Source organism: Dryas octopetala, chromosome 1, assembly GCF_963921425.1.
Source record: "Dryas octopetala chromosome 1, drDryOcto1.1, whole genome shotgun sequence".
In the NCBI taxonomy this organism is placed as follows: domain Eukaryota; kingdom Viridiplantae; phylum Streptophyta; class Magnoliopsida; order Rosales; family Rosaceae; genus Dryas; species Dryas octopetala.
In genome coordinates, this window is record NC_141366.1 from 30,145,599 (window position 1) to 30,171,889 (window position 26,291).

At 35.9% G+C, this 26,291-nt stretch overlaps 1 protein-coding gene, 1 long non-coding RNA gene and 1 pseudogene across 4 annotated transcripts; 2 read left to right on the forward strand and 1 right to left on the reverse strand.

The window, feature by feature from the left end:
* Positions 1-346: 346 nt before the first annotated feature.
* On the forward strand, positions 347-2,476 carry LOC147299655 (uncharacterized). Its single transcript, XR_015119866.1, has 5 exons — positions 347-940; positions 1,264-1,411; positions 1,614-1,657; positions 1,750-1,881; positions 1,972-2,476. It is a non-coding gene; the product is annotated as an uncharacterized LOC147299655 (long non-coding RNA).
* A 7,013-nt stretch (positions 2,477-9,489) lies between these two features.
* Positions 9,490-17,665, forward strand: LOC147299656 (copper-transporting ATPase HMA4-like). Of its 3 annotated transcripts, XM_086248913.1 has the most exons (10): positions 9,490-9,683; positions 10,325-10,423; positions 10,550-10,602; positions 11,791-12,536; positions 12,684-13,155; positions 13,248-13,415; positions 14,348-14,602; positions 15,573-15,695; positions 15,890-16,372; positions 17,129-17,665. In XM_086248913.1, the coding sequence occupies exons 1-10, from the start codon at positions 9,674-9,676 to the stop codon at positions 17,540-17,542; spliced, it is 2,823 nt and encodes a 940-aa protein (XP_086105039.1). In that variant the 5' UTR covers positions 9,490-9,673; the 3' UTR covers positions 17,543-17,665. The 3 variants fall into 3 exon arrangements, with proteins under 3 accessions (XP_086105039.1, XP_086105026.1, XP_086105031.1); XM_086248900.1 differs by having other exon boundaries at positions 10,325-10,602; XM_086248905.1 differs by lacking the exon at positions 9,490-9,683 and adding an exon at positions 9,765-9,811 and having other exon boundaries at positions 10,325-10,602.
* A 5,355-nt stretch (positions 17,666-23,020) lies between these two features.
* LOC147299657 (uncharacterized) lies at positions 23,021-25,444 on the reverse strand (annotated as a pseudogene).
* Positions 25,445-26,291: the final 847 nt, after the last annotated feature.

Here is a 26,291-nt window from a genome sequence, read left to right on the forward strand (position 1 = left end):
ATAGGTTTTGGCCTCTTTTAATTCAGACTTCAACTTCTTGGAACAACCACAACCTTTTTTAGAGAAAATTAAAAGCCTTTTGGACGCCTCATTTGTACTCTCATATTTGTAACATGGTGCTTAATGCATCAAATTGAATTTGTAAGATTTGGAATTACCTTTATTTTCAGCTTATTTCTCTTATGCATATCTGATGGAACACATGAGAGTACTGCAGGGTCAAAGATGTTATTGTGCTTCCTCTGATGCTGGAACTCAACTCGATCCTTATCAAGTATACCCGTCTTTACTTTTTTGGCTTGGTTACTTCAAGATACTGGTGAGTGCTGAGCTTTGACATGTAAAAATTTAATAATTACTCCTTTATGCATCCACACTTTACTTATTTGGAACTCAGAATCAGCTTTATTGGTCGTGTTCAATGCTCCGATTTAGTCTCTGGAGCTATTAGCAAATTAAGTTGCTCACACGAGATAATTATATATGTGCAGAAAATAATTATTAATGGTCATGAAAAGTGCAGAAAGATTGCAATGGCTAGGCTTCCCCAAGACAATGGGACCCTCGAGTCCTATTTATGTTCTGCAGAATTTCCCAGATACAAAATTTCAAATAAATCTTTACGTAGTTAATTTGGAATTGATTATTTTCTTTTGATTGAGGTTGTAGACAAGTCCTCTAATTATGTATCTATTGTAGACAAATCACAGCAAGCTACATGTACAGCTCACATTGAAGCTTGAAGCATTTATTTAAGTATTTTTGATGGTCGGTTGTGGTTTATTGATGTATAATATTATATATTGATCCATCATTAATTTACTTTCAGTTGTTATAATCACTACTGTCAAATGGTGACTCGCAAGTCACAAGGCAGGTGGCATCCATTTTCTTTAATCTTCCATCAGCGACCGCTCGATCTTCTATGAAAATTGACAAGGTATTTTTCCTTCAATTTTAATTCCAAATCTAAGTTCATGGTCTCATTCCTTTTATTTTAATTTAGACTTCAACTTCCTCTTGGAACATATATGCAACCAGAACTTTTGTTAGCTAGAGGAAAAGCATTGTGGATATCACATGGTGAGAGATTAATTCATCAGATGGTTTTCTGAGAGATTAATGTCACATGATGAGGCCTCATTAAAACTGGAATGGGCAAAATTAATGAGGGCTCATTCACACTGAATTAGGCAATATGTTATGTATTTTTGAATTTAAAAAGTTGGAATGCCTTTTTTTGTCTAATTGGGTTGTTTTCAGGTTATGTATTGTAGGGAATATGGATGCATATCTGACGGAACCCCCATGAGGTTGGTTATGATGTTGTGCTTCCTCTGATGCTGGAACTCAAATCCCGATTCAAGTACATCGGTCTTTACAGTTTTGGTTCGATTACTCCAAGATACATGTAAGTGCAGAGCTTTGTGATTACAATTATAAGAAAGATTAAAACAGATTTATATGGTACATGTAAAAACCTGATAATTAATCACTCATCCATGCATCCACACTGTATTTGGTACATAGAAAAGAGCTTTTGTGGTTCATTAAGTCATATGATTGGCATTAATGGTTGTCTGCAATAATCCAATTTTTCTTTTACGTCTCAGGCTTCAAAGTTGTGATGGCTGGGCTGTCCCAATACGACCCTCGGGTACTATCTATGTTCTGCACAACTTTCCAGAAACGGAATTTCAAATAAATCTTTAGGTGGTTTGGAATTTGCTTATAGTTCTCTTAATTCAGGTTATGGGCAAGTCCTGTTATTATGTATCTATTGTATACAAAAATCACAGCAAGCTACATGTACAGCTCAAATTGAAACTTCAAGCATTTAAAATGGCATTGAAGTTTTCAAGCTGATGGGATTCTTCTCTGGTAAGCTAAGTTTTGAAGTAAGCAAAGTTGTTTCCACCAGGGACCCTTCCCTTCGTCTGCTTACCGTTGTTCTGTCTGTTGTTTACTCAGCGCGCAGTCCATGCCAATGTTGGGCGATGTGGTTCGATGTGGTTCGAGGCGTCAAATTTGCAGATGAGTTTGAGGCTCAAGCATTCCAGTGTCCAGAGAGGTACCTTTGAGGAGCTTTTGTGCGCTCCAGCGTGATCTCTAGAGTTGGAGTGCAATTCCTGCATTTCTGTTTTGATCATGACATGTTTTGAGCCTAGTTTTGGTATTCATCTTATACTCCTAGTTGAATTAAGACTCCTAATGTATTATAGGTTTTAGTGAGCCTATAAATAGGCCTTTAAGATTCTTTGCAAGACTCTTGTTAGTGTTGAAAAAGACCAATTGAGAGAAAACTTAGTGAGATTTAGTGCTTGTGAGGTATGGGTGTAATTGGGATTCTCTATTGAGAAGGGTTTAGAGGAGTGAGATTAGTTAGTGTGATTGGAAGAACTTATTTGTTCTATATTGTAATCTTCTTCGTTCAATTGGTCGTAAACATTGGTGGACGTAGAGCTTTTAGAGGTGAACCACGTAACTCTTGTGTTGGTTACACAGAAAGAATTATCCTTGTATTGTTGCTCTTTTGCATATATATTTGTCGCGTGTGTGATCCACTGGTTAGGGGTTTAATTGGCGGAGGAAAACAAATAAAAGAAAATATAATGAGATGCAAAATGCATGATATCATACATGTTTTTCTGCAGCTTCTGACCAATCATGAATGTTTTATTATAGAGGTTAACTGGTTAAGGGTGCTAATAAGAGATTAATTGACCTTAATGTTTGCACTTCTGGATCCATTTCCCCCCTTCTGAAAACTAAATTATATTATTTCTGTAATTAATAGGACGATTGAGGGAACGCACTAGTACTGAGCAAAAGCACTTATTTAAGACATGAAACGAGCATGAATGAGGCATGGGTTGTGCCGACCTAGTTCTTAACTATTTTGGTTGATATAGACATGAAACAAAGTACAAATAGACCCAATTTAAATTGGCCATTATGAATACAACACGAAGCATGAATATGCTCAACATATATAAAGTTGACCGGCATGACAAGACCCGCCATTTGACACCTCTAATAGAATATGTATAGAATTTCCCGTAACTTTTTTCCTTAAGAAAAATAGAATGTTATAAATACATGTGTGTAAAAAACCAGCAAGTTTACAAACAAATTTGTGCCCACCATAAATGCATAAACAAGAAGATAAAAAATATATGGAAACGGATTTATGATACCATATTTTTTACACAAGTTTTTAATCAGATTCATTTCAATGATCCAACTCGTCTATTTTTTAGGTAACTGATTTTCGATTTACTTACAAAGATTAAATAGTCAACAAAATAAATACTTAAAATGTTGACTATTTAATCTTTATAGATAAATGGTTTTCGATTTATCTAATTTTTGCAATGATGATCTTTTAATATAAACCTAAAAAATAGACAGTTCGAATCGTTAAAATTTTATATAGAATGAGTCCCATTAAAAATTTGTGTTAAAAATATAGTATCATGGATTCTTCTCCAAATCGTATAAAAAGACAATACTACACCTGATAAATTGTCCAGAATTGGAGGGGAGATTACTATAAAAAATGGACAACCCCAAACTAAAATCATCGACTTCTGAAAACAAAAAGGTTGCAGAACTTGGACCAAAAAATAAAGGTTGCAGAGCAAGTGAACCAACATTAAAAAAGGCCAGACCCAAGAGAGTTTGAGATTTTAGTTGATTCAGAATTCTAGTGAACTTGGCCAAACGCTGTTGTTTCACTCTAGTATATAAAGCTTTATAAAACTTTTCACCTGGGCGATGTGGGATTCACAATAATATCCATTATTTCTAGTTTTCTACTATATTGGCAAAAAAATGCATATCGTCTTTTCCAGAAAAATGATGGAAATTGAGAAACAAATTAATGGGAAAATATACTACAAGTTGCTGAGAAACCGTGAAAGAAACATGAGTCATAAAAGATTAATTGTACACACATGATTAGTAGTTGTGTATACACCCATGTGTCTCACGGGCGTTAATCCTCCAAGATGCTCAAGAAATGTTGAGCGTTTTGTATCTAAATGGATCGGGTTAGATCAGAGTACTCATTATACAACAGGATTTTGATGGAAATAATAAGATCAAAATAAATAAATAATCAAAATAAAGATTAACCAACCCACTTGGGTGAAATAGTTAAATCAATACTCCAAAAAAGGAATTATCAAAGTATAAGTAAAACCCAAAAAAATTACAAAATAACATTGTTTCAAAAGGATTCCCAATGTAAAACATACATGGGAAAACAAGAACCGCTATGATAGCAAAAAATATGATAACAGAGACCTTCAGACACCCGACAAGAGAATCCAAATTGCGCACCCCTTCAGTCAAGATCTCCTCCAAGAGGCAAATTTGCATAAGCAATAGAATATAAACAAAACAAACAGAGAAAGTAGGGAGTAAGTATCTCATACGATCATAGCTTCCCTCAGGGGACCCTACTTAGTTTGAAAACCTTTAAAAACATTTTTCTGTGAAAGATTGATTTCTAAAATCCCAAAACATTTCCACAAATTCGATTTAACATCTCAGATGCAGCAGTATATGGTAAACATGCATAAAAATTCATAAATAATAATAACTCCTATGGTCGATACACATTAGGTACAACTATGACCAGCTATAATCAAAAAAATAGCATCCATAGCGAGAGTGCCACGGTAAACAGAAATAGAAACTCGCAATTGAGAAACAGTATCACTGCCACCTGATCAATCATGGGTCCCCGTTTCGCACAAGCACACGTAGCCACATGTTAACCTGGCTAGACTCCCCATAATATACAGATCAATTCTTCTAGAAAGTTTAGGAATTTGAACCCAAGGTCACATACTACGCTACCCAAACTCTCAGACTAATCACAATAATAAAAATAGCATGTTATCAAAAACTACATATACACACAAAAAGTCCATAGTGAGAAATGTAGGATAAATCCCCCTACTTGGAATCCGATGAACTTCAAGTATTCTCTTCCACAAGCCTTCCACGTTTGCATACGGTCCTATCTTGGCAAATCCGTCGTAAATAGACAATTACGACAACATTAACCTCTTAATAACTCAGCAACTGGGTGACTGAGAAATCCGATAGAAACAAACACGACAAGAGAAAACAAACTCTAAGTTAGAGACGATTAACAATAAGGGAAGACGATATGACATTTCTTGTAGTCACACGTCGCTCATTTCTAGTTCTAAGTAGACTAAACTCTTCTCTTTAGAGTTAACTTAAGGGTTCACAAGTTTTAAGTTTTATCTTGAAGTCAAACCAATTGACTAGTTGATTTAACTCAAAGCAAAGCCTTGAAATAAATTAAATTAATCTAATTTAATCTCTACAATTGAAACTTGCAAATCCTAGCGTGCTAATTACTCTTAAATAAACAATTAAAACTCCAAAAATAAGGCTAGACATGCTTAATTAATAAATAAATCATACTCAATTAATCTAAGCATGCATCCTAAAATTAAAGCCTAAGAATAAATAAATAAGGCTGAAAATAAATAAAATATTTGCCCAGTTGTAGACCTCCAAAGCTAGACTCCACTCCTATGGTCTCTTCCTTGCACTCCAAAAACTTTAAACTATGAGAAGTTTATTCCCCTTTGGTATGTCTCTTTTTAGAGAGACTCCCAAATAACCAAGGAGTGAGTAACTCTAACTTCACTTGGTGGTGTAAGTGAAAATGAAGGATAATGGTCTCTATTTATAGGCACTAGAGGATTGGAAGAAGTTGTAAATCTCCAATGTGAGACAAAGTGCACTAAAAATGCTCAAAAGTGGCTTAAAAGTGGAACTGCGTTAAGAAAACCCAACTAAAAACCCATTTTCTCTCACATGTAGCCCATGGGTCAGCCCAGAAACCAACACGCAGGTCAGCCGACCCGGTGCTATAGTGCCGGTCCCTTCAGCCCAGTCAACGGCCTATATCTCTCTCCTTTTAATGAGCTCCAATGGCTCAGATTAAAAAAGGTCGGAGCTGACGATCCGGTGAAACGCACCCACAGAGGCTTGCGTGAGCCCGCCTGCGTCAAAAGTGCAGCGCCCGCGTGGCGCCAGCTGTCACCACGTCAGCACGTCCGGACGAATGGTGTCGTGCCATGTGGCGTCGCGTTAGCCTTTTTCCAAATTTTTTTTTTTTTGTTTTTCCATTTTTCCATTTTTCCTATTTTCCCAAACTTCGTTAAATCACCAAAAATAGCTTGGGACTCCAAATAATTCCCCGAAAAGTCTTACAGACTCGTAGTAATTAATCCTAATTTCTTGTAAACTCAAAACCATAAATTAATCTCTAGAAAAATTACGAAAAATCCAACACTAATGAATTTAATTCTCAAAAATATAATCCAACTTGATAATCACCAAAATTACACTCAAGGGTACTAGAGCTCAACTTTAAACCTCTATAGGGTGTTACAATATATATATATATTTATGTATACAAGGGCCTTCAGGTGTGAGATCTCACATTTAGGCTTATTTGTGAGATTCTTCATGGGGCCCACTCCACATTATGTTTTGATAATCGGAACCGTTTACTGTTTTGGTCTCCATTCAAGAATCGTGCTTGAAAAAAGTTAGGTTAATCGGAAACCATTTGACCGTTGATTAAATGATCACAATTTCAAGTGTTTATCGAAAATATTTTGTTCATCTATTTATTTGATCAAAGTTTGATAGTTTAATGGTTTTCAATTTACTTAATTTTTTGCAAGGATGATCTTTGAATATAGACTTAAAAAATAAATAATTCGGATTGTTGAAATATTATATGGAGTGGGGTCCCTTGAAGGATTCCACAAATAAGCCTAAATGTGAGATTCCACACCTAAAGGAACCTATATATACAATTTTATTTTCATAAGCAACCCGAAATAGACAAGAAAACTAATTAATTAAAAGCAATTATAAGAATAAGGAAAGTACTAAATCAATCTACTCTAATTAAATTAGAACTGGAAAAACATAAAATAGGAAAAGACAAAATAAGCAAAGCAAACTAGAAATGGCAAAATAAGATACAACTCACGCCATCGAACATGTCTTCATTTGAGTGAATGTTATTAATACTATACCTTACTAATATAAACACATCGTCCAATAATACCCTTACACGTTGAATTAGTTATACTACTTGACGGTATATTGGTTATATCTTATAATTTTTTGAAAAGAGGTATGATGATGACTTATCATGGTCATTTGACTCATTTCCCTTGTCGCCTTTAAGATGCACTAATGCTATGATCAATTGCAGAATCTACACAAATGACAAAAATGACCGATGCACATGATGGACCTACAATTTGAATCCACTAGCTTATTTAAAGATGTTAAAATACAGATACCGTATGTAATGCTAGATACTATATATGATGCATACGCATTTTTATCTTTGGAAATGACGAGTTTAACATTTTTATTTTAGGGTATAAATTTTGAGCCATTAAATTTAGTTTGACAGTGCCATGTCCGTACTGTAGTTGCTCTTCGAATAGATAATATGAATATCTTTTTGAGGTTCCATGGCAATTGATCACACGTACACTAGGTGAGAGCCTTAAGATACCAATGATATTAATCAGTCGCACCAAATCACCAATGTTATTCAGTTGCAGAAGTACACAAATGACAAACATATCAGTGTACAACTGTACATGACAAAGAGAATATCATCTTTTTTAGATTCCATGGCAATTGATCACACTCTAGGTGAGTCTTAAAGTGGTGGGCTGAATATCGACCCATACTGGTGGGCTAGCTAACTCAAAAGTGGGGGTTCGCACTTTATTGTATAGTACACGCGCGCATGCCCCCAAGGACAAAAGTCTTGGACCATATATGCATGCATGGATGCTTTTTTATTGATCCTAAAATCTGCATATATGTTTGGCAACACAATGTATTTAGATGGGTAACAACTTCGATCAAATCGGTAATTTGAAAGAGCATGCACATAGCTATATATATAGATAGTAAGATGCCAAAAAATTTTGTTGCTCACATGAATAATAGCTTTCGGTTTTCTAAAGTTGGGTATTCCAATTGACCCCGAATTAATAAATCTACTAATTTCTTCCAAGAATCCAATTTCAAATGTTGCCTAAGCACATGACCACTCAATGAAGGAGACTATTTAATCGGGTTAATTTGATCAAATCTCTCTTTTATAATACAATGGTGTGCTGTGCTATCATGTATCATATAAATCGAAAAAAAAAAAAGTGTGAGAAAATATTTGTACATACAAGTAACATTGATGTAGCACGTGACGGGTAAATGTAATAAAATTTGCTAGAACACGACATCTCTTAGGTATGTAGATTTTTTAGAACGAGAATAGCCAAAATAAGGGTATCTACTAATCTAATATTCCCTTAGCTATCAGAAAAATAGGATAGATATTGAAAGTGTCTCAAAATTGGACCAGGATCCTCTACTAATTTGCTACTAATTTGCTTACCCATTTTCTTACCATGCTTTTAATCTTGGCCATCAACCTTCTCACCTCTTCCCCTTTCTTTCTCCCTCTACTCCCTATTTGATGGCCAAAATTAAAGCATGATAGAGAAATGGGTAGGTAGAGGATCCTAGTCCCTCAAAATTTATTAATAATACAACCACCCTAATGCCAAAAAGCTATATATTTATAGAATTTACAAAACTTGGGCAACAAGAATCGTAATTAAGATAAAATCTGAAAGTAAAATAAAATATATCTAAAATATTATTTAAAATCCTAATTGATTAAGAAAACATAAAAAGGGAAGGTTTTCGAGCAAAAGAAATCCTAAATTTGCGATTTGGAAGGTGTGGGATTGATCCTTGATTTTTTTTTTTTTGGCCACTGGATCGATCCTTGGTTGAGAATGCACAAAAAGCGCCATTAGGAATATGGTCCTCTATGTGGGATCGATCCTCCCTCTCTGGAGTGCCTTTTCATGCCATATTTCACTCTGATTTGAATGCACTTCTTTCTTCGAACTCTTACCGTTATGCAAATTCAATGTTTTATAAGAGTTTTCCTCGATGTATTTCGCATCAAACATTTTCAAAATTAGATTGAAATTTAAAATTAAATTCAGAATAATATTAGAAATATCAACTATTATATTAATTTTTTAAATCTTAATTGATGTGACAATATACATTTACACAGTGGCATACTAACGTACTATCATGACTCGTATCAAAATTGTAAACAATAGGAGTACAATGACAATATTGATCAAAAGATCAAAATTCGTGATTTACCCTAGAAGTAAATGAGTTGTAGAAGTAGAGCGTTCGAAACTATGTATGTATCCCATTCCCATTCAGCGGCGATTAGCAACAAGGTGAAGGTGGGAATCCCATCTAAGACGTTATAATTTCAAAAATTTAAAAAAAGCGAGGCGACTAGGCGACTATATAAACGACAAGCCCAAGCCTCACCCACCACAATTCCAATTCCAATTCCGCAGTCAGAAGATTCTGGCGCACCAAGTCTCAAACACTCTGACTCTCTGTGGTTTCACCGACCTTCACACACGCAGACCCTAATTTTCTTCTTTCTCGCCTCTCAAACGCGCTTCCTTCTCTTTTCTCCTCTCAGCTTTTTGCTTTTTCTTCTCACAAAACCCTCTCTTTTTCCTCCACTCTCTCAATGATTAAAGGTACTTTATACACACAAACAAACACTATATGTATATATATATATATGTGTTTGTATGTGAGCTTTTGTTGTTCATGATATATATGGGTCGGGTTTTGTTAAATGAGTCATAGACTTGATGAATTTTAGGTCAATTATGCTTCGAACAATTGGAACTCTGAATTTCCTTGCTACAGATTTATTTTAGTTAATTTTTTTTTATTTGTTCTTGTGTTGATTGGATATGGTGTTGTATGTAACAGTAGCACACAGTTTATCTATTTATGTATCACTTTTCTTGGTGTTTGATAGATTGCTCGCGCACATATGAGTAATTACAAATTAATCTTGATTTTTTTTCTTCTTTTGGCTAGCTTTAGTCATTGTAGTCTTTTGTTTTGCTAACTTAATTGTTTTTACATTAAGGAATACATAAATAGAGAAACATGTGTGTGTATTGCTGTGTGTGTACATATGCTATGCTTAACTGGGGTTAAAGATGAGTGATTGGTTAAAGATTGATGCTTTTCTATTTTATTATATAAATTCAAGACTTCAAGACGACAATGAAAATGTCTGTGATTCCATGTTAGATTGGAAATTATAGAGTGCTTGACTCCTAAAGTCCTATTATTTATGTATTTATTGTTATTTGTAATTTAGGTTTGATGGACTTGGACAATTTGAATGGAGAAGTAGCTGTTAATGGAATGGATACTACTGGGATGGCTGATCTGAAGGTGCCTTTGTTGAAGTCTTCAGGTATTATTAACAAAGACAAAAGAATTCGAACAGTTAAGTTCAAAATAGGTGATATCAAGTGTGCATCTTATGCAACTACCATTGAATCTGTGTTGGGAAAGCTTAATGGGGTCAATAATGCAACAGTGTCACCCCTCCAAGGCCAAGCTGCGGTCAAATATATACCAGAGCTCATTAATGTGAGTGAAGTTTACGGACCTACTCTAAGGTGTTATTTTTGCATATGTTTCCGCAAAATTATCTTTTTTTTTTTTTTTTTTTTTTTTTTTCTTAAATTCAATTTTTGTTTGTTAGACATAGTTGTTAGTTCGATATATATTGTTGGACCATTCCTTAACGGTTTAAAATTTTGGAGTCTATTGATTGTCTAACATGGTGTCATAGTCTTGTTTGCAAGAGGCCATGGGTTCGAAACCTCTGATCCTCATTCCCTACTTCATTGTGGTTTGGAAGGTGCAGGCGGTGGGGCTGCACCTATATGTTTTCCTTAGTCTGCATTTCATTTTCTCCCCAGATGCAGGATGGGGCTTCACATGAGGGAGAGTGTTAGCTTGATATCATTGTTGGTCCATTACCTAAAAATGTAAGCTTTTGGGGTCTAGTGGTTGTCTAACAATAGTAACCAAACCAAAATGTTTCTGCATGTTCTGTCAATTTTTTTTTAAGGTACTGCAGTAATATGTTTTATGTACTTTTAAATTTTCTGTAACTCCAATTTCTTTGGGATTGAGCATTTATGAGGGAAGGGCTTTATTTATTTATTTATTTTGATATATTGCATATGCATGCAATTGCGCTCAAATTTTTACCACGCATGTTGTTAGACGGCCATTGTCTTAAATTGTTAGGGAATAAGAAAACAATTTATGTCAAATTAACACTCTCCCTCAAGTGGAACCCTATCCTGCATGCGAAGATGAAGACAAAGAGAAACATATGGGTGTAGTCCCACCCTACACCTTGCAAATCAACAAAGAAGTAGGGAGTGGGGATTGGAGGTTTCGAATCCAGAACCTCCTGCAATTAGAGCTCTAATACCATGCTAGACAACCTTAAGTTGTTTGGGAATAGACCAACAGTGTATAACAAGCTAACACATGCTAATGTGTGGGCATGTGCTTTCTCTGCACTAGTCTTCACCAGAAAATGCTTTAAAAACATTCTTCCTCCAAGTTTTTCTTTGCTAAGTAAACATTGATGCAGATTTAAATTAGTTTGTTCATAATTTTATGTAGTGAAAAATATGTTTTATTTTCCTTACTGAAAATTTTATTGTTGTTCATGTTTTTCTGGCTTATCTTGATTCTTTATTATACCATATCTTTATATATAAGAAAATGGTAACATTATGATGAACTTTTTGTTAGGCAAGAAAAATTAAGGAAGCTATAGAAGATGCAGGTTTCCCAGTTGATGAGTTTCCTGAACAAGACATAGCAGTATGCCGGCTCAGGATAAAAGGAATGGCATGCACCAGCTGCTCTGAGTCTATTGAACGTGCCCTTCAAATGGTTGATGGAGTGAAAAATGCAGTTGTAGGTCTTGCCCTTGAAGAAGCAAAGGTTCACTTTGATCCAAATGTCACTGATACCAATTACATTATTGAAGCAATAGGAGATGCTGGGTTTGGAGCTGAGCTCATTAGCTCTGGTAATGATGTAAACAAAGTACATCTAAAACTTGAAGGAGTCAATTCTCCGGAAGATATGGTTATTGTCCGTTCCTCCCTTGAGTCAGTTGAAGGTGTAGATAATGTTGAAGTGGACTTGGCAGAAAGAAAGGTGACTGTTACCTATGATCCAGACCTCACTGGTCCAAGATCTCTTATACATTATATTGAAGAAGCTGGCCATGACCCCAAATTGTACAAAGCAACCTTGTATATTCCCCCGAGACGAAGGGAAGCTGAGTGGCAGCATGAGATTCAGATATACAGGAACCAGTTTTTCCTGAGCTGCCTATTTTCGGTTCCTATATTTTTGTTCTCAATGGTGCTTCCAATGCTTCCTCCTTATGGGAACTGGTTAGACTACAAGATTCACAACATGCTCACTGTAGGGATGCTTTTAAGATGGATTCTTTGCACACCAGTGCAGTTCATTGTTGGCAGGAGGTATTCAATTACTGTATTTCTACTGTTACTTCTTGTTCTTGCTATGAGTTGTGTAGCCAACACTTGTGCATGACTGCCTTTGAGAATTATATATGTTTAGATACCTTTCTGAACCCAAAACTCTTTGATTTTGTATGTCCTTTTCAGGTTTTATGTGGGATCATATCATGCATTAAGACGTAGGTCAGCTAATATGGATGTTCTTGTTGCACTGGGCACCAATGTTGCTTATTTTTACTCTGTCTATATAGCAGTGAAAGCATTGGCTTTGGATAAATTTGAAGGGCAGGATTTCTTTGAAACTAGTTCTATGTTGATATCCTTTATACTCCTGGGAAAGTACTTAGAAGTTCTGGCTAAAGGAAAGACATCTGATGCTTTAGCGAAGCTGACTGAACTTGCTCCTGATACAGCTTATCTGTTGTCGTTAGATGATGATGGCAATGCTATCTCAGAGATGGAAATTAGCACTCAACTTATTCAAAGAAATGATATACTTAAGATTGTTCCAGGGGCAAAAGTTCCTGTTGATGGGATTGTAATTAGTGGTCAAAGCCATGTGAACGAGAGTATGATCACAGGAGAGGCAAGACCCATTGCTAAAAGACTTGGTGACAAGGTAGTACATCTTTCATCCTTACTTCTTTGAACTTGCATCATTTAAAGAAAAATGCTATTTTTTCATTTTAGTTTTTCCTTTTTCTTGAATAGGTTATTGGTGGCACCATGAATGAGAATGGGTGTTTACTGGTTAAGGCTACTCATGTTGGTTCAGAGACTGCACTGTCCCAGATAGTTCAACTTGTTGAAGCTGCACAGCTTGCTAGAGCACCTGTTCAGAAACTCGCTGACCAGATTTCAAAGTTTTTTGTTCCTTTGGTGAGTTGATTTGTTTACTCTCTAGCATACCATGAATTTCTGTTACTTATAAAATAAATTGTACTTATACTGTTCTCAGCTACATTTATCTGCTTTTCTAAAATATGTAATTCCAATGATTGAAGTTTTATGTGCATTTTTTCCCATCATAATATACCAAAAAGGTAAAATTGAACTGAAAGTCAGATATTGATAAGTATCTAAAGAACTTAGCTGCATCTGGATGCCAGCATGAGATACTTCTCTCTAAAAGATCAGCAACATATATTGCAGGCGATGCTTTTCCTCTTTCTTCTTATCACTTCTGTCAAAATTTTCCTGCACTTTCATTTTCTTCTTTGTCTTTGGCTTGCTTGGATTTATTTTGGCTTGTGTTTTTTTGTTGAGTTTTTTTTTTTTTTTAATCCTGTTGAGAGATATCCCACATTGGGAATGTATAAACCTTGCATAGTAGTTTATATGGTCTTTGGCCTCCCCTCCCTTTGCCAATTGGTTTTGGGTTGGATGCTCCAATCTTGTTCATGGTATTAGAGCAGACAATTCACGTGTTTGGCCAAACGGCCATGCATGCTCCTACGTCACCCAATATGAGTGTCCAAGTGTTTGGCTTAAGTGACTCCACACGTGAGGGGGCGTGATGAGATATATATGTATATATCCCACACTGGGAATGTAAAGCCTTGCATAGTAGTTTATAAGCTCTTTGGCCTCTCCTCCCATTGCCAATTGGTTGGTTTTGGGTTGGATGCTCCAATTTCCTTCATATCCAACTACTTTTGAGTTTGTTTTTTTTGTTTTTTTTTTTAATTTTTATTTATAGTTGAGTGCTGTTGCTTGAAAAACTGGCTAAGTGATAGCTGGAGGCAAAGAACTCCATGTCTGATGACAATTTTTCATTTGTAGAATTGATTTGTTTTCCTTTCCCAAATCAGGTTGTCATTGTAGCATTTTTAACATGGTTGGGATGGTTCGTCCCTGGAGAATTTGATCTTTATCCCAAACATTGGATACCAAAGGGCATGGATAAATTTGAGCTGGCACTACAGTTTGGCATCTCAGTGTTAGTGGTTGCTTGCCCTTGTGCTTTGGGACTAGCAACCCCTACAGCAGTAATGGTTGCAACAGGGAAGGGGGCTTCACAAGGTGTTCTTATCAAGGGCGGAAATGCACTTGAAAAGGCTCATAAGGTAAGGCCACCTTAGTCTAGGAAACAACTTTCATCTTGCAATTACAATCTGTGTTTAATTTGCATTTTTTTGCTATTGTGTTTAGTTACTACATGTAAACTTGTTCCTACTTGCTTTGGTTTCCAAGGATGTGAGAAACCTTCTGTTTGTGGTATATTAGGAAACACAAGCGTGACAATTGGTACTTGGAAAATTTCAGTAATATGACATTATCATCACCACAATATCAATTGCTGATTACAAGCTCTATATATGAATTAAGTTTGCACTCTCTTTTTCTTTCTTTTTCCTCTGCTATGAGGTTGCTTTCTTCTTTTTCTTTTTTTCTGCCAACATAACATAGCTTATGTTTGTGTTTGCAATTATAACAAGAATTATACTTCATCTAGGAGCAGTAAAATGCTCCGTCTTCTGTGAACTTTTAGGCTCTTAACGTGAAGATAAATAAAATCTCTGTCATTAGGTGTGGAGGGATGTTTTTGTTTTTTTCTACATATATTGGGATGCCAAACCAAACATCTCCTCTTCACTTGTAAGAGTATATGTATGTATCTGTGTCTCTGTGTGGGTTAACATATAAGCGCTCAAAAATATTATGATTATTGAAAATGAAACTATTTATTTTATTTGAAATTTGTCTCATATGAGATTTTGGTTCCAGAGAATTGGTGGTTGTATACACCTTATTCATGTCACCAAGTATCATATTATTCCCAGTAAGCTACTAGCATACTCTTATTAGCATGGTGATAAATGTCTCTTGATTTTGATGGACAGAGAGGTATCATATAAAGATTGTTGTTTTGTTCCTTTTGCTGTTTTTTTTTTTTGTCTATTCCTTTCTTGTGCACATTCATACATTGCATTTCATTTGTCACTTTGTAGGTGTCTGGATCTTTAACTGCGCCTTCTTTTTTTTTTTCTTTTTTTTTTTTCAATTATTAAAAAATGCATGTATTTGAACCTGCAGGTTAAAACAGTTGTCTTTGATAAGACGGGGACTCTGACAGTTGGAAAACCAGCAGTAGTTAGTGCTGTGCTCTTTTCCAATCACTCAATGGAGGAGTTCTGTGCTGTGGCTATCGCTGCAGAGGTTTGAGTTTATATTTCAAATTTTAACATGAAAATTTTACTTTTTGTAGCTTTTTTGAAAATTTTTGAGTACTTTAAGAGTTAAGCTAAGCATGAGATAATCACAAATAACCTCTGATATGGCTGATCATTTTCCATCATATTTATATTTTTTATGAATGATGAAACCTCACTAGTATATGTGCTATCTTTTAGGCAAATAGTGAACACCCAATAGCAAAATCCGTGGTAAAGCATGCTAAGAGGCTGCTTAAGAAGTTTGGATCAACTGAACAGGTGATGGAGGCGAAGGACTTTGAGGTGCACACTGGATCTGGAGTTAGTGGAAGAGTTGGTGATAAAACGGTTTTGGTTGGGAACAAGAGGCTCATGCGGGATTGTAGTGTTCAGGTTGGTCCTGAGGTTGAGGAATATGTTTCAGAAAATGAGAAACTGGCTCGAACATGTGTGTTAGTTGCCATTGATGGCAAGGTTGCTGGATCTTTTGCTGTAACTGATCCAGTCAAGCCAGAGGCTGCGCGTGTCATCTCGTATCTACACTCAATGAACATTTCAAGCATCATGGTTACTGGTGATAACTGGGCTACAGCAGCAGCCATTGCAAAGGAGGTTGGCATTGATGAGGTGTTTGCCGAGACAGATCCACTGGGGAAAGCTGATAGAATCAAAGAGTTACAGGTAAGCTTATGAAGTTACTACCTAGAAAATTACATTTGTCAATGAGTAGTGACTGGTGAAGTGAGTATAAGGTGAAACTCAATGGGAAGTCGTAATATAGATAAAAGGCATTAAGAAAAAAGTGGAAGGTGGTTCGTAGTTGCATGAAGCCTGGTTAATACGCTTTTACTCGCTGATAGAGTTTTGCATGACTAATATGTTGGGAGCTTTTCTTCCTAGTTCAGCTCCTACTTTCTAGAACATGGCATCTTGTGAGGCATGCATGCCTCAAACACTCCACTTTAGTGTAGGTTCCTTTCATCTTCTCTGGCCTTTACCTTTGTCAATTTTTCCAACAAATTTTCGAGCTGAAAATTACAGAAAGGCGTTTTAAGTTGATTTGTAAAAGTCATTGAAAAAAAGAATTGAGCTAAAATATGATAGCATGCTTTGATCATTAGGTTGACTTATTTCAGAAAACCACAGAGCTTTTCAGTCACTTGTTTAATTATTTTATTCAAGTTTGACAATCATGAGTCTGGGACTAAGAAATACCAAGCTGCACAAGCAATTTTATTCAGGTTTTGAATGTAGATCACAGAATTTTGAATTATGGTGTTCATATCATTTATTAGTGATGCATCTAGTGCAAATTCATTTCTCTAAGAGATGATTACACTCATTATTCTATATCAGCTTTGTTTGCCGGCCAAATATGTGAGTACACTCTGAGAAAGCATAGCCTTTTCTGACTTGTTAAACTGAAATTGGATGCAGATGAAAGGAATGACTGTGGCAATGGTGGGAGATGGAATCAATGACTCACCAGCTTTGGTTGCAGCAGATGTTGGCATGGCAATTGGTGCGGGCACTGACGTAGCTATAGAAGCTGCGGATATAGTTCTGATGAAGAGCAATTTGGAAGATGTAGTTACAGCCATAGATCTCTCTAGAAAGACCATGTCTCGAATTCGGCTGAACTACGTCTGGGCCCTTGGCTACAATATCCTTGGCATGCCAATCGCTGCTGGAATCTTGTTCCCTTTCACTGGAATTCGATTACCACCTTGGCTTGCCGGTGCCTGTATGGCTGCTTCATCTCTAAGTGTGGTATGCTCTTCTCTCTTGTTGCAGTCTTATAAGAAGCCTTTGCATGTTCAGAATGCAGTTAACGCGGCCAAATCTGCATGACAGTCTTACATTTGACTAGTTTTTCAACCTATAGTTGTTGCTTCACTTACTCATTGTTGCAGCAATGAATGTGTACATGCACTCCAATTTATGAGTTAGAAATAAAGGTTCTGAATCTTCCCACCACATTTTTGCATGCATCACTTTTGCTTCTCAGAAAAACTAATAGACCTAATATTTATGATTTGCAAAGCCCAGAGTTTATAAAGAATTTGATTGTTTACAGTCTTGGCTCATTGCAAAGAGAAGAATGTAATCGGTATTTGATTGGTCACAGTTACATAAAAACCTTAACAGCTAACACATTTCATATTTTTTTGGCCATTTTCTTTTCAAGCTTCATGCACGTAGTCGGTACTATATACAAGAACAGTGCTTTATTTTTTTTTTTCTTTATATATATACACACATTTAATTGGTACTTTTGGTACTACAGTGCAATAACAAATGTGGTTTAATAATTCTTGGAATATTAATAAGTTAAACTGGTGTAATGTGGTCTAGTAGTCATTTCTTGTTTCCATTTTGATTCCGTCCAGCAATTAAAAGAAAATCCCATTTTATTTAGCTAAAAAAATATTAGTCCGTAATTTTAAACTCCTTAATCACCTAAAAAATTTGCCTAAACCCCCACCCATCTAGAAACTGTTTCAAAATTCTCTATAACTTATAATCCTAAATTACTCTTATGACATGCGCTGACACATGCTGATGTACGCTGACGCATGCTGACACGTGCTGACGCACGCTGACATTACTGTAACTGAATTTTGGTGAAACTGTTTTTTTTTTTCTGGAATTGAAGTTTTTGTTAAAATTCAATATTTCGCTAAAACTAAAATCAAACACTGAAATTGAATTTCATTACACTAAAACTGAATTTCAAGAATTCAGTTACACTGAAATTGAATTTCAAGGATTCAATTACACTGAAACTGAATTTCAGAAATTCAGTTACACTGAATTGAAGAATTCAGTTATGAATTCACTTAGTGAAACTGAATTAAGTGATGAAACAATTACACCTTGACTAAAATGCAATTACACCTTAATTAAAAAACAATTACACCTTCACTAACAATTACACTTTCACTAACAATTACACTTTCACTAAAACAGTTACACCTTTACTGAATTCCGTTTCACTATAAAGAACACAGCAACCTTATCAAAAAAAAAAAAAAAAAAAAACAACAATACAACAAGCCATCGAGATGAGAGGAGTAGCCAACACAGCAAGCCATCGATGTGAGCCTATCAAACAACTATAGACTAAATTCAGTTTTAATCTGAATTCAATTTCAGTGAATTCAGTTTCATTGCATTCATTAAATTCAAATTCAGTTCACTGAATGCACTGAAACTGAATTCAGTGAAATTGAATTTAGTGAAACTGAAACCCTAGACAACGTCGTCCGATCACCTCACGCGCGACGAGTACACGACAGTCGCCACTGCCTCAATCTGTTTCTACCTGCAAATTTGATTCATCATATTTCAGAACCATAATTTCATTCAAAATTCATTTAAAACTCATGTTTCACGAACTGAACTGTTTAATCAATAAATGTAGGCTTAAAGTTCCCTATCCAACTATTGTTTTTTTGAACATCAACTAATAATTTAAATAATAATGGAAATTAACCTTTAAAACCATCTATGAGCTCAAATCCAAATTACACACAAGGATTAAGTCGGTCGCCATCTCAGGTCGCCACCTCCGATCACCATCTCAGGTCGCCATTTCCAGAGAAATCGAAGTGTCGTGACGTTCGAGAGCACCAGCAAACTCAGGACGACGAGAGGAAGTCATCCATGGCTGCCGGAAAAGGCAGATTGCTGGCGGAGAAGCTGCGGCCTTTGTGGCTTCGATCTGCCACCGTGGCTGATCGGATGGAGAATCCGAGCACACCATCGTGCTCAGGACGTCGAGAGGAAGAAGGCTTGGGTGGTTTGGCATTCCAACTCCGCCGAAAAAGGCAGATCGCCTGCGAGCACCACTGATCTGGTCGCGGTGATTTGGGCTGTTTGGGCATGAATCGGGGCGAGTGATGGCAGAGGGAGGAAGAGGAGAGAGAGACGAAGCTGATGATGGTGGTCTCGCTAGCAACCGTCGTCGGACGATGACGATGTCGCCGAACGATGACGATATCGCCAGTCAACAGGCGCGGGGAGAGAGAGTGACGAGAGAGAAGAGAGAGATCGGGTTGGGGGAGAGAGAAAGCAATTTCCAAAATAGTCGGTTGATATTTTTTCATGGTTATAATTGGAATATTGAAAACAAAGGGAGGTCAAACCTAGCTGAATATAATTAACCAGAGGGTTTTGGGAGAGATTAAATCCTTAATAGGGGTTTTGAATTAATTTAATTAAGGCTGGAGGTTTTGAATTATTCAAGTTCAAAAGTGGGGGTTTTTAATAGTTTACTAAAAAAATATTAAGTTGTGCTTAACTGATGTTATTTTTTCTCTATTGGACAAGTTTTAGTTAAGCTTAACATTTTGACATTTTCTTTTGTCCAACTGAGATACTTAGTAATTTCAGGCCCAATTTATAGTTTGAGCAGACGTTGGACTTTCCCAATTTGAATCCACCCGAACAGCGGCGGAGCCACACTTTTATTTCAAAGAGGGCGCTTTAAATAATACTATAAGTTATATAGACTAATAATGCACATAAAAATTTCAATATTCTTAAAATACAATTTCTATTTGTTATGTATAAAATAATCGGGTCAGAATTATGAAACAAATATCTTTGCAAATATTTTTACAAAAATTATAAATTGTTAAATTTAATTACATTTAAGGAACTACAAATAAGATGAGTTGGCTATAGTTACTTTTTAAGGCTTTTTTTTTTTTTTTTTTTTTTTTTTTAATCATGTTATCCACTTGAACTTTGACCCGTTTTTTACTTCACTATCTAATAAATTTTTCGACTCAATGTGCCACCTGAATTTTTTAAAAATTTCAATGTGACACCTCCTGTCCAATTTCGTCACATTTTATGTTAAGAATAAGGGTATTTTGGTCTTTCTATGTTAATTTACTGTTCAACATCTTCAACCTCAAGCCTCATGTTTTCCAGTTTTTATCTCAACTTCATCCTTACTTTTGGCTTATCAAATTTCCATCAAAATCAACAATCTTATACTTATTTTGAAGCTATGAATCTCCTCTTTACAATCATATAAAAATAATTCAAAAAGAAGCTATGAAACTCAAGATAATTGGTGACAAACTAGGCTATCTGAAACAGCTAAATTTTCCAAAAAAAATTGCAGATTTTCCAAATTTCACTCTACTTTAATTTCCTTCAATTCATCACCCCAAATCAGTTTCTTAGGTTACTAGAACATGTGTATAGCTTTCAAATTAGTCATCCAATCTCAAACCAACCTAGAAATCAAAATCTCCATCAAGAACATAAACCCCAAAACTAAGAAATCAAAATCAAAATGTCATTTGAAATCAAAATCAAGAGAAGTAAAATGTCATTTGAAAGCTATACATATGTTCGATTTGTTTTTACTTCTATTGCACCATGTCAGTTCATTTTATGCCATAAGCATAAAACTTATTATAATTTTTTCCTTTTGATATACATTTTGCCAATTATTTATGATAAACATATCTACTATGTGGATTATATTTACTATGATAAACATAGAAAAAATTTGAAAATATAAAGAGTTCACAAAAGATGACGTGACAATACAAAAACCTAAATATAAAAAAAGAAAACAAGAACACAACCACCCAAAATCATTAGCCATGGATGTGTCCTTTCCATCTAAAAAATTTTGTGTTGTCTTCACCCAAATCATCAGCCATGGTTTTCACTTAAAAAGTAAGATTACAATTAAAGATATCGAAGGTGAAAAGAGAGCATCAGTGTACAAGAAACTGCAATCTCTTTGTTCTGGGACAGATTCTAATGCGGATGAACAGTAAATAAACATGAATGCAAACGCAGACATGGTACCGACACAATGTCAGCACATCTCGATTTTGTGTGCTGTAGCCAGTTCATGATATGTCAACACCGTGTCGGCACCATGTTCGCGCCTGCATTCATGCTTATTTACTGTTCATCCGCATTAAATCCTTACCCCTCTTTGTTCCGTCTCTAACTTATCAATATTGCCAATTATCTTCATTTCCTTCTCGATTCCTTGAATTTTGAGTCTAATCTCTAATTGTCACTATTTTTGTTTTCATATAATCTTTAAACCATGTCTCATTCACTTGATTATGCTATGTAAGTGTTCGATAATAAAATGATCCACTAAAAGTGTTGAATGTTAGCAGTTGATAGGGTAGCTCGGTTGGAAGGGCAATAGAATTGCTCTCTTGCACCTAAGTTGGATCCCCTCTTTCCTGAATTAAAAAAATAAAAATAAAAGTGTTGAACCTTGAAAAGGTTCACCTATTATTTTTAAAATGTTGATAAAATTTACAGATAATGATTCTAAAGTCCACTTTTGAACTTTGATAACTAAATTCACCTAAAAGGTTACAATGTCAAATAGGTTCACTTTGTACAAATAAAACCCACGTTATAATTTCTTCCGTGTTTTTTGTGCTTAGTGTGTGTGTGTGTTTTTTTTTTAATTGGGAAAAATGCCACTAGGTGTTTTATGCAATTCAAATAGTTAATGTCGTACAGTGGCAATTGTCGAGCGCTTGATGAATAGTATCGAGTGTTTGATGAAAGTGCCGAGCGCTCGGCTCATTAAAGTGGACCGGCCTGTCACCGTATTTTTGCAGGTGAGTCGACCGATGATGGGCTTTTTCATTTTGAACTTTAAAAAAACCCTAAAATTTACCTCATATAAAGATCCACTTTTAAAAATGTTAAAGAAAAGCCTACCTGATAAAAGGTCCACCAATCACCTTTTTATTATCCAATACTTACATAAATTATTTTGTCCTTTTTATCATTAATAATTTGGGTTTTGCTCGAGCAGCTCCTTTTGGGCTTTATGAAGTATATTTCAAACAAACAAAAAATTATATTGCACATGTATAATGATAGCTACCTCATTTTTATGTGTAGACCATTAGATATTTACTAAAATATTTATAAACATATTTGTCCTATGAGTTTTTTTTTTGTCCAAAATTGTCAATGATCATCACCCAAGTTAGGCTTTTTTACACTTTATCCATCTGAACTTTGACCTCAATCTCACTTTACCACCTGAAAAAAAAAATTGTGTTAATTTACCACCTGAATTAAATATTTGTTGCAATGTAGGACCTGAAGCTCATTCTGTTTGAACTTTCTTTAAAAATGTCCATGTGCTGCGCACGTGACTCCCTTTTAAGGGGTTTTTTCATCATTTTATGTCTAAACCATCACTGTACCAGATTTGGCGCCTCCCCCCTTTCCTAACCTATTAGAATCCTGCCATTTTTGGGGTTCTTTCCCTCCAAAACCCACCATTTTTAGTCATAACTGCAGTTTGGGCCATTAGTCGCTGACCCACAAAGTATCTGCAATGGACGACGATGCCGTGCTGCACCGCTGCTCATACTGTCTTCCATCGTTGCTCATAGCGTCGTCCACCGCTGCTATAGCGTTGTCCACCGCTGCTAATAGCGTCGTCCACCACTGCCCAATATTAGGATTAATCAAATTATGAGCGTTGTCCACCGCTGCCCAATATTAGGATTACTCAAATTATCAAATAAAATGCAGTTTGAGTGGAGTAATGGTAGATACTACTGAGTTGAGAAAAGAAATATAAAGAGAATATACTTTTGTTTAAAAACAATTTGATTTTTGAAATTAAATCTTTGGTCTAGAAAAAAAAGAGAAAGCTAGTGTTTAAAACTGGATGCTAACTAAATAAAGTTAGAGAAACTTTAAGAAGAGGCATTAATATTCAATTTGTGATGCTTTACCAAATGAAAGGCATTCATCAGCAAAGTAAGAGCAGAGTAGAATTCTAACTCTGCGAGGTGCTGTAAGAAGAACAACTTGTTGTTTTACAAATTGGACCAACATGGTGTTTTACTGAGTACAACTACACCAACATAATTAATTAATAAATGAGCTTGTTTAATGTTTACCTCTCTAATAAATTAGCATAATATGAAAGTTGTAGTAATTTTGACATAATTGGAGTTTTATTGATGCACAATTGGATGCACAATTGGAACTTAATTGATGCATAAATTGAACATAATTTATGTAAATAAATGACCATCAAACAAAGGCAAAATTTGCACTTCCACATTTCACCTACATTTTTCCATCTAAAATTCATCCCAAAATGCAAAATGATATTAGCAGACTTCCAAAATAATCATGTGGAACTACAAGTTTTAGAACATACACATCTCCAAATGAGTATATAAACATTGGCAGAGTTTCAAAACATATACATCTCAAAAACAGAACAGACTAATGAACCAAACACTCTGCCACAATGAGTTCAAAATCCTTAACAAGCATTTCTTCCCACATTTATTCATGTCAAGGCATCCAAGGGATTGACTTTTTCAGTGTTGCGTGCGTGGTTTTCTTCTGCAGCTGCTTCTTTGCAGGGGACATTACTCTCTTGTTCTTTGCTAAGGAACCACTTCCACTGGTCTGGGGCAGAGGTTGTGAACCAGTTGGAGGGTATTGAGGCTGAGATTGGGATCCACTCGTGTCATGTTGGGGCAAAGGCTGTGAATATGATGGATTGGGTCTACCTATTTGTCTTGTCACTCTGCCTCCTCTTTGAACCTACAAACACATCCACAGTATGAATTTTATCACATATAAAGCCCAAGATCACACCACCCAAATCACTAAAGACAATACTTACTGAGCCTTTTCTCCTTTGCACATTTGTTGGCTGAGTTTTAGCTGCTTGACTTACTCTAGCAACCTTAATGGACTCATTTTGTGGTGTTTGCACCTAGTACATCAATTCCGTGTTAGAAAAATCATACAAAATGACAACCAACAAGACTGCTTAATTCATGCACAATGCTATAAAAGTAAAACTAGAGTACCACTAGTGTTGAATATGAAGTTTGCTCAGTGGCCTGTGAATTGGATTCTGCTTCAGGCTGCATTAACCACAAAAATTAATAATTCAGCAGTAATTTTAACAACACAAACATTAAAGTTGACAAGTTCTAACCACACAAACATTAAAGTTGACAAGTTCTAACTTGTTTATTGGTTGAGCTTCCTTGTCCCTTATTCCTACCACATGACCTAATATTGTGGCCTTCTTGGCCACATTTTTTGCATTTTATCTTCACATAATGCCTAGGTAGTCTGGACTGAGCTTGTGATGGTGGTGGTGGCTCATTATGCTCTCTAATCCTAGTCTTTTTGGGCCTCCAAATTAATCTGTTTGTGATAAGCAGGGGGCATGACTTGTGTGTTATCAGATCTGGGCCAGAACTCATGACTGGCCATGGGCCTAATATAAGGTTGATATGCTCTCATGTATGCCTCTTTCTTGTAGCATTCATTCACATACTGAATTGGATCATCTTGTCTTTTCCAGATTGCAGAAATTGCATGGCAACATGGAATCCCAGTTAGGTCCCATCTCTTACAGGTGCATGTGTTGGTTGCCAAATCAACAGTAAACGAAAATCCACCAATATGAAACACTTGGTAGGTCTTATCACCAGCAAGGAATGAAACATATGAGCCACTGTCCACTTTGTTTTTCTCAATGATTTTTTGAATTCTAGGCCCAATATGTACCCATTTGTCTGCTAGTTCTCTCATTCTTGCCATTCTAACCATGATATATGTCCTAACCCTCTCCAACATGGTCAAGATGGGTTTATCTTTGGCTTCCAATATTGCCTTGTTGAATGCCTCACATAGGTTATTCAACAAGATGTCACACTTGGATGTTTCTCTAAAATGACTCCTGCTCCAATGAGCTACAGGTTTGTCATCAAACCAGCCAGCAGCTCCAAGATGTCGATCTTCTTCTTGCATCATTCTCATCTCAGTATTGAACCAAGGGATTGTTGTTGCTCTGGCAGCTGCCCACACTCTATTCTTCAAACCAAGTCCAGGATGAGACCCCTTGAAACTATTGTACAAATGCATAACACAATGTCTATGTTCTGCATTTGGGACAAGATCTTGCAAAGCATGTACAACCCTTTCTGCTTATCTGTTATGAAAACATAATGGTGATTGTTCTCAATACCAACATCAACTATGAACTGCCTCAAAAACCAGGTCCACACTACAACAGAATTTGTTTTTGAGACAAACAAAATTTGTCACTAAAACTTACTATTTGTCTCCAAAGAAGTTAGGTGACAAACACATTTTGTCACCAGGTTTGTCGCTAGATCCCCGTGGCATTAGACTTTACGTGACAAACGGATACAGTTTGTCCCCATAAGTAGTTTGGGTGACAACGTTGGTCATCGTCGTAAGAAATCTAACGCGGCAATCTGTTGTCGTGCAAGCGTCCGCTATAGTAACAAGATGCTTGTCGCGAAAGGGAGTCCTGTGGCGACAAAAAGCTTGTCCCCAGATTATTTTCTGAGGCGACAAACGACTTGTCACCAGATAACTTTCTTAAGCGACAAATGGCTTGTCACTACACAATTTACTGAGGTGACAAAGAGCTTGTCTCAAAAGAATACCTTTTACTGACAAAATATTTGTTCCGAAAGATTAACTTGTACTGACAATTGACTTGCTCGGAAAGAGTACCCTGTGCCGACAACGACTTTGTTCCTAAAGAGTTTTCTCTGGCAAT

Excerpts from the sequence above, each read along its gene's own strand:
- LOC147299656 (XM_086248900.1), top strand. Across the intron at positions 10,603-11,790 it reads ATATACCAGAGCTCATTAAT|GCAAGAAAAATTAAGGAAGC; the intron begins GTGAGTGAAGTT and ends ACTTTTTGTTAG. Across the intron at positions 13,416-14,347 it reads CAAAGTTTTTTGTTCCTTTG|GTTGTCATTGTAGCATTTTT; the intron begins GTGAGTTGATTT and ends TTCCCAAATCAG.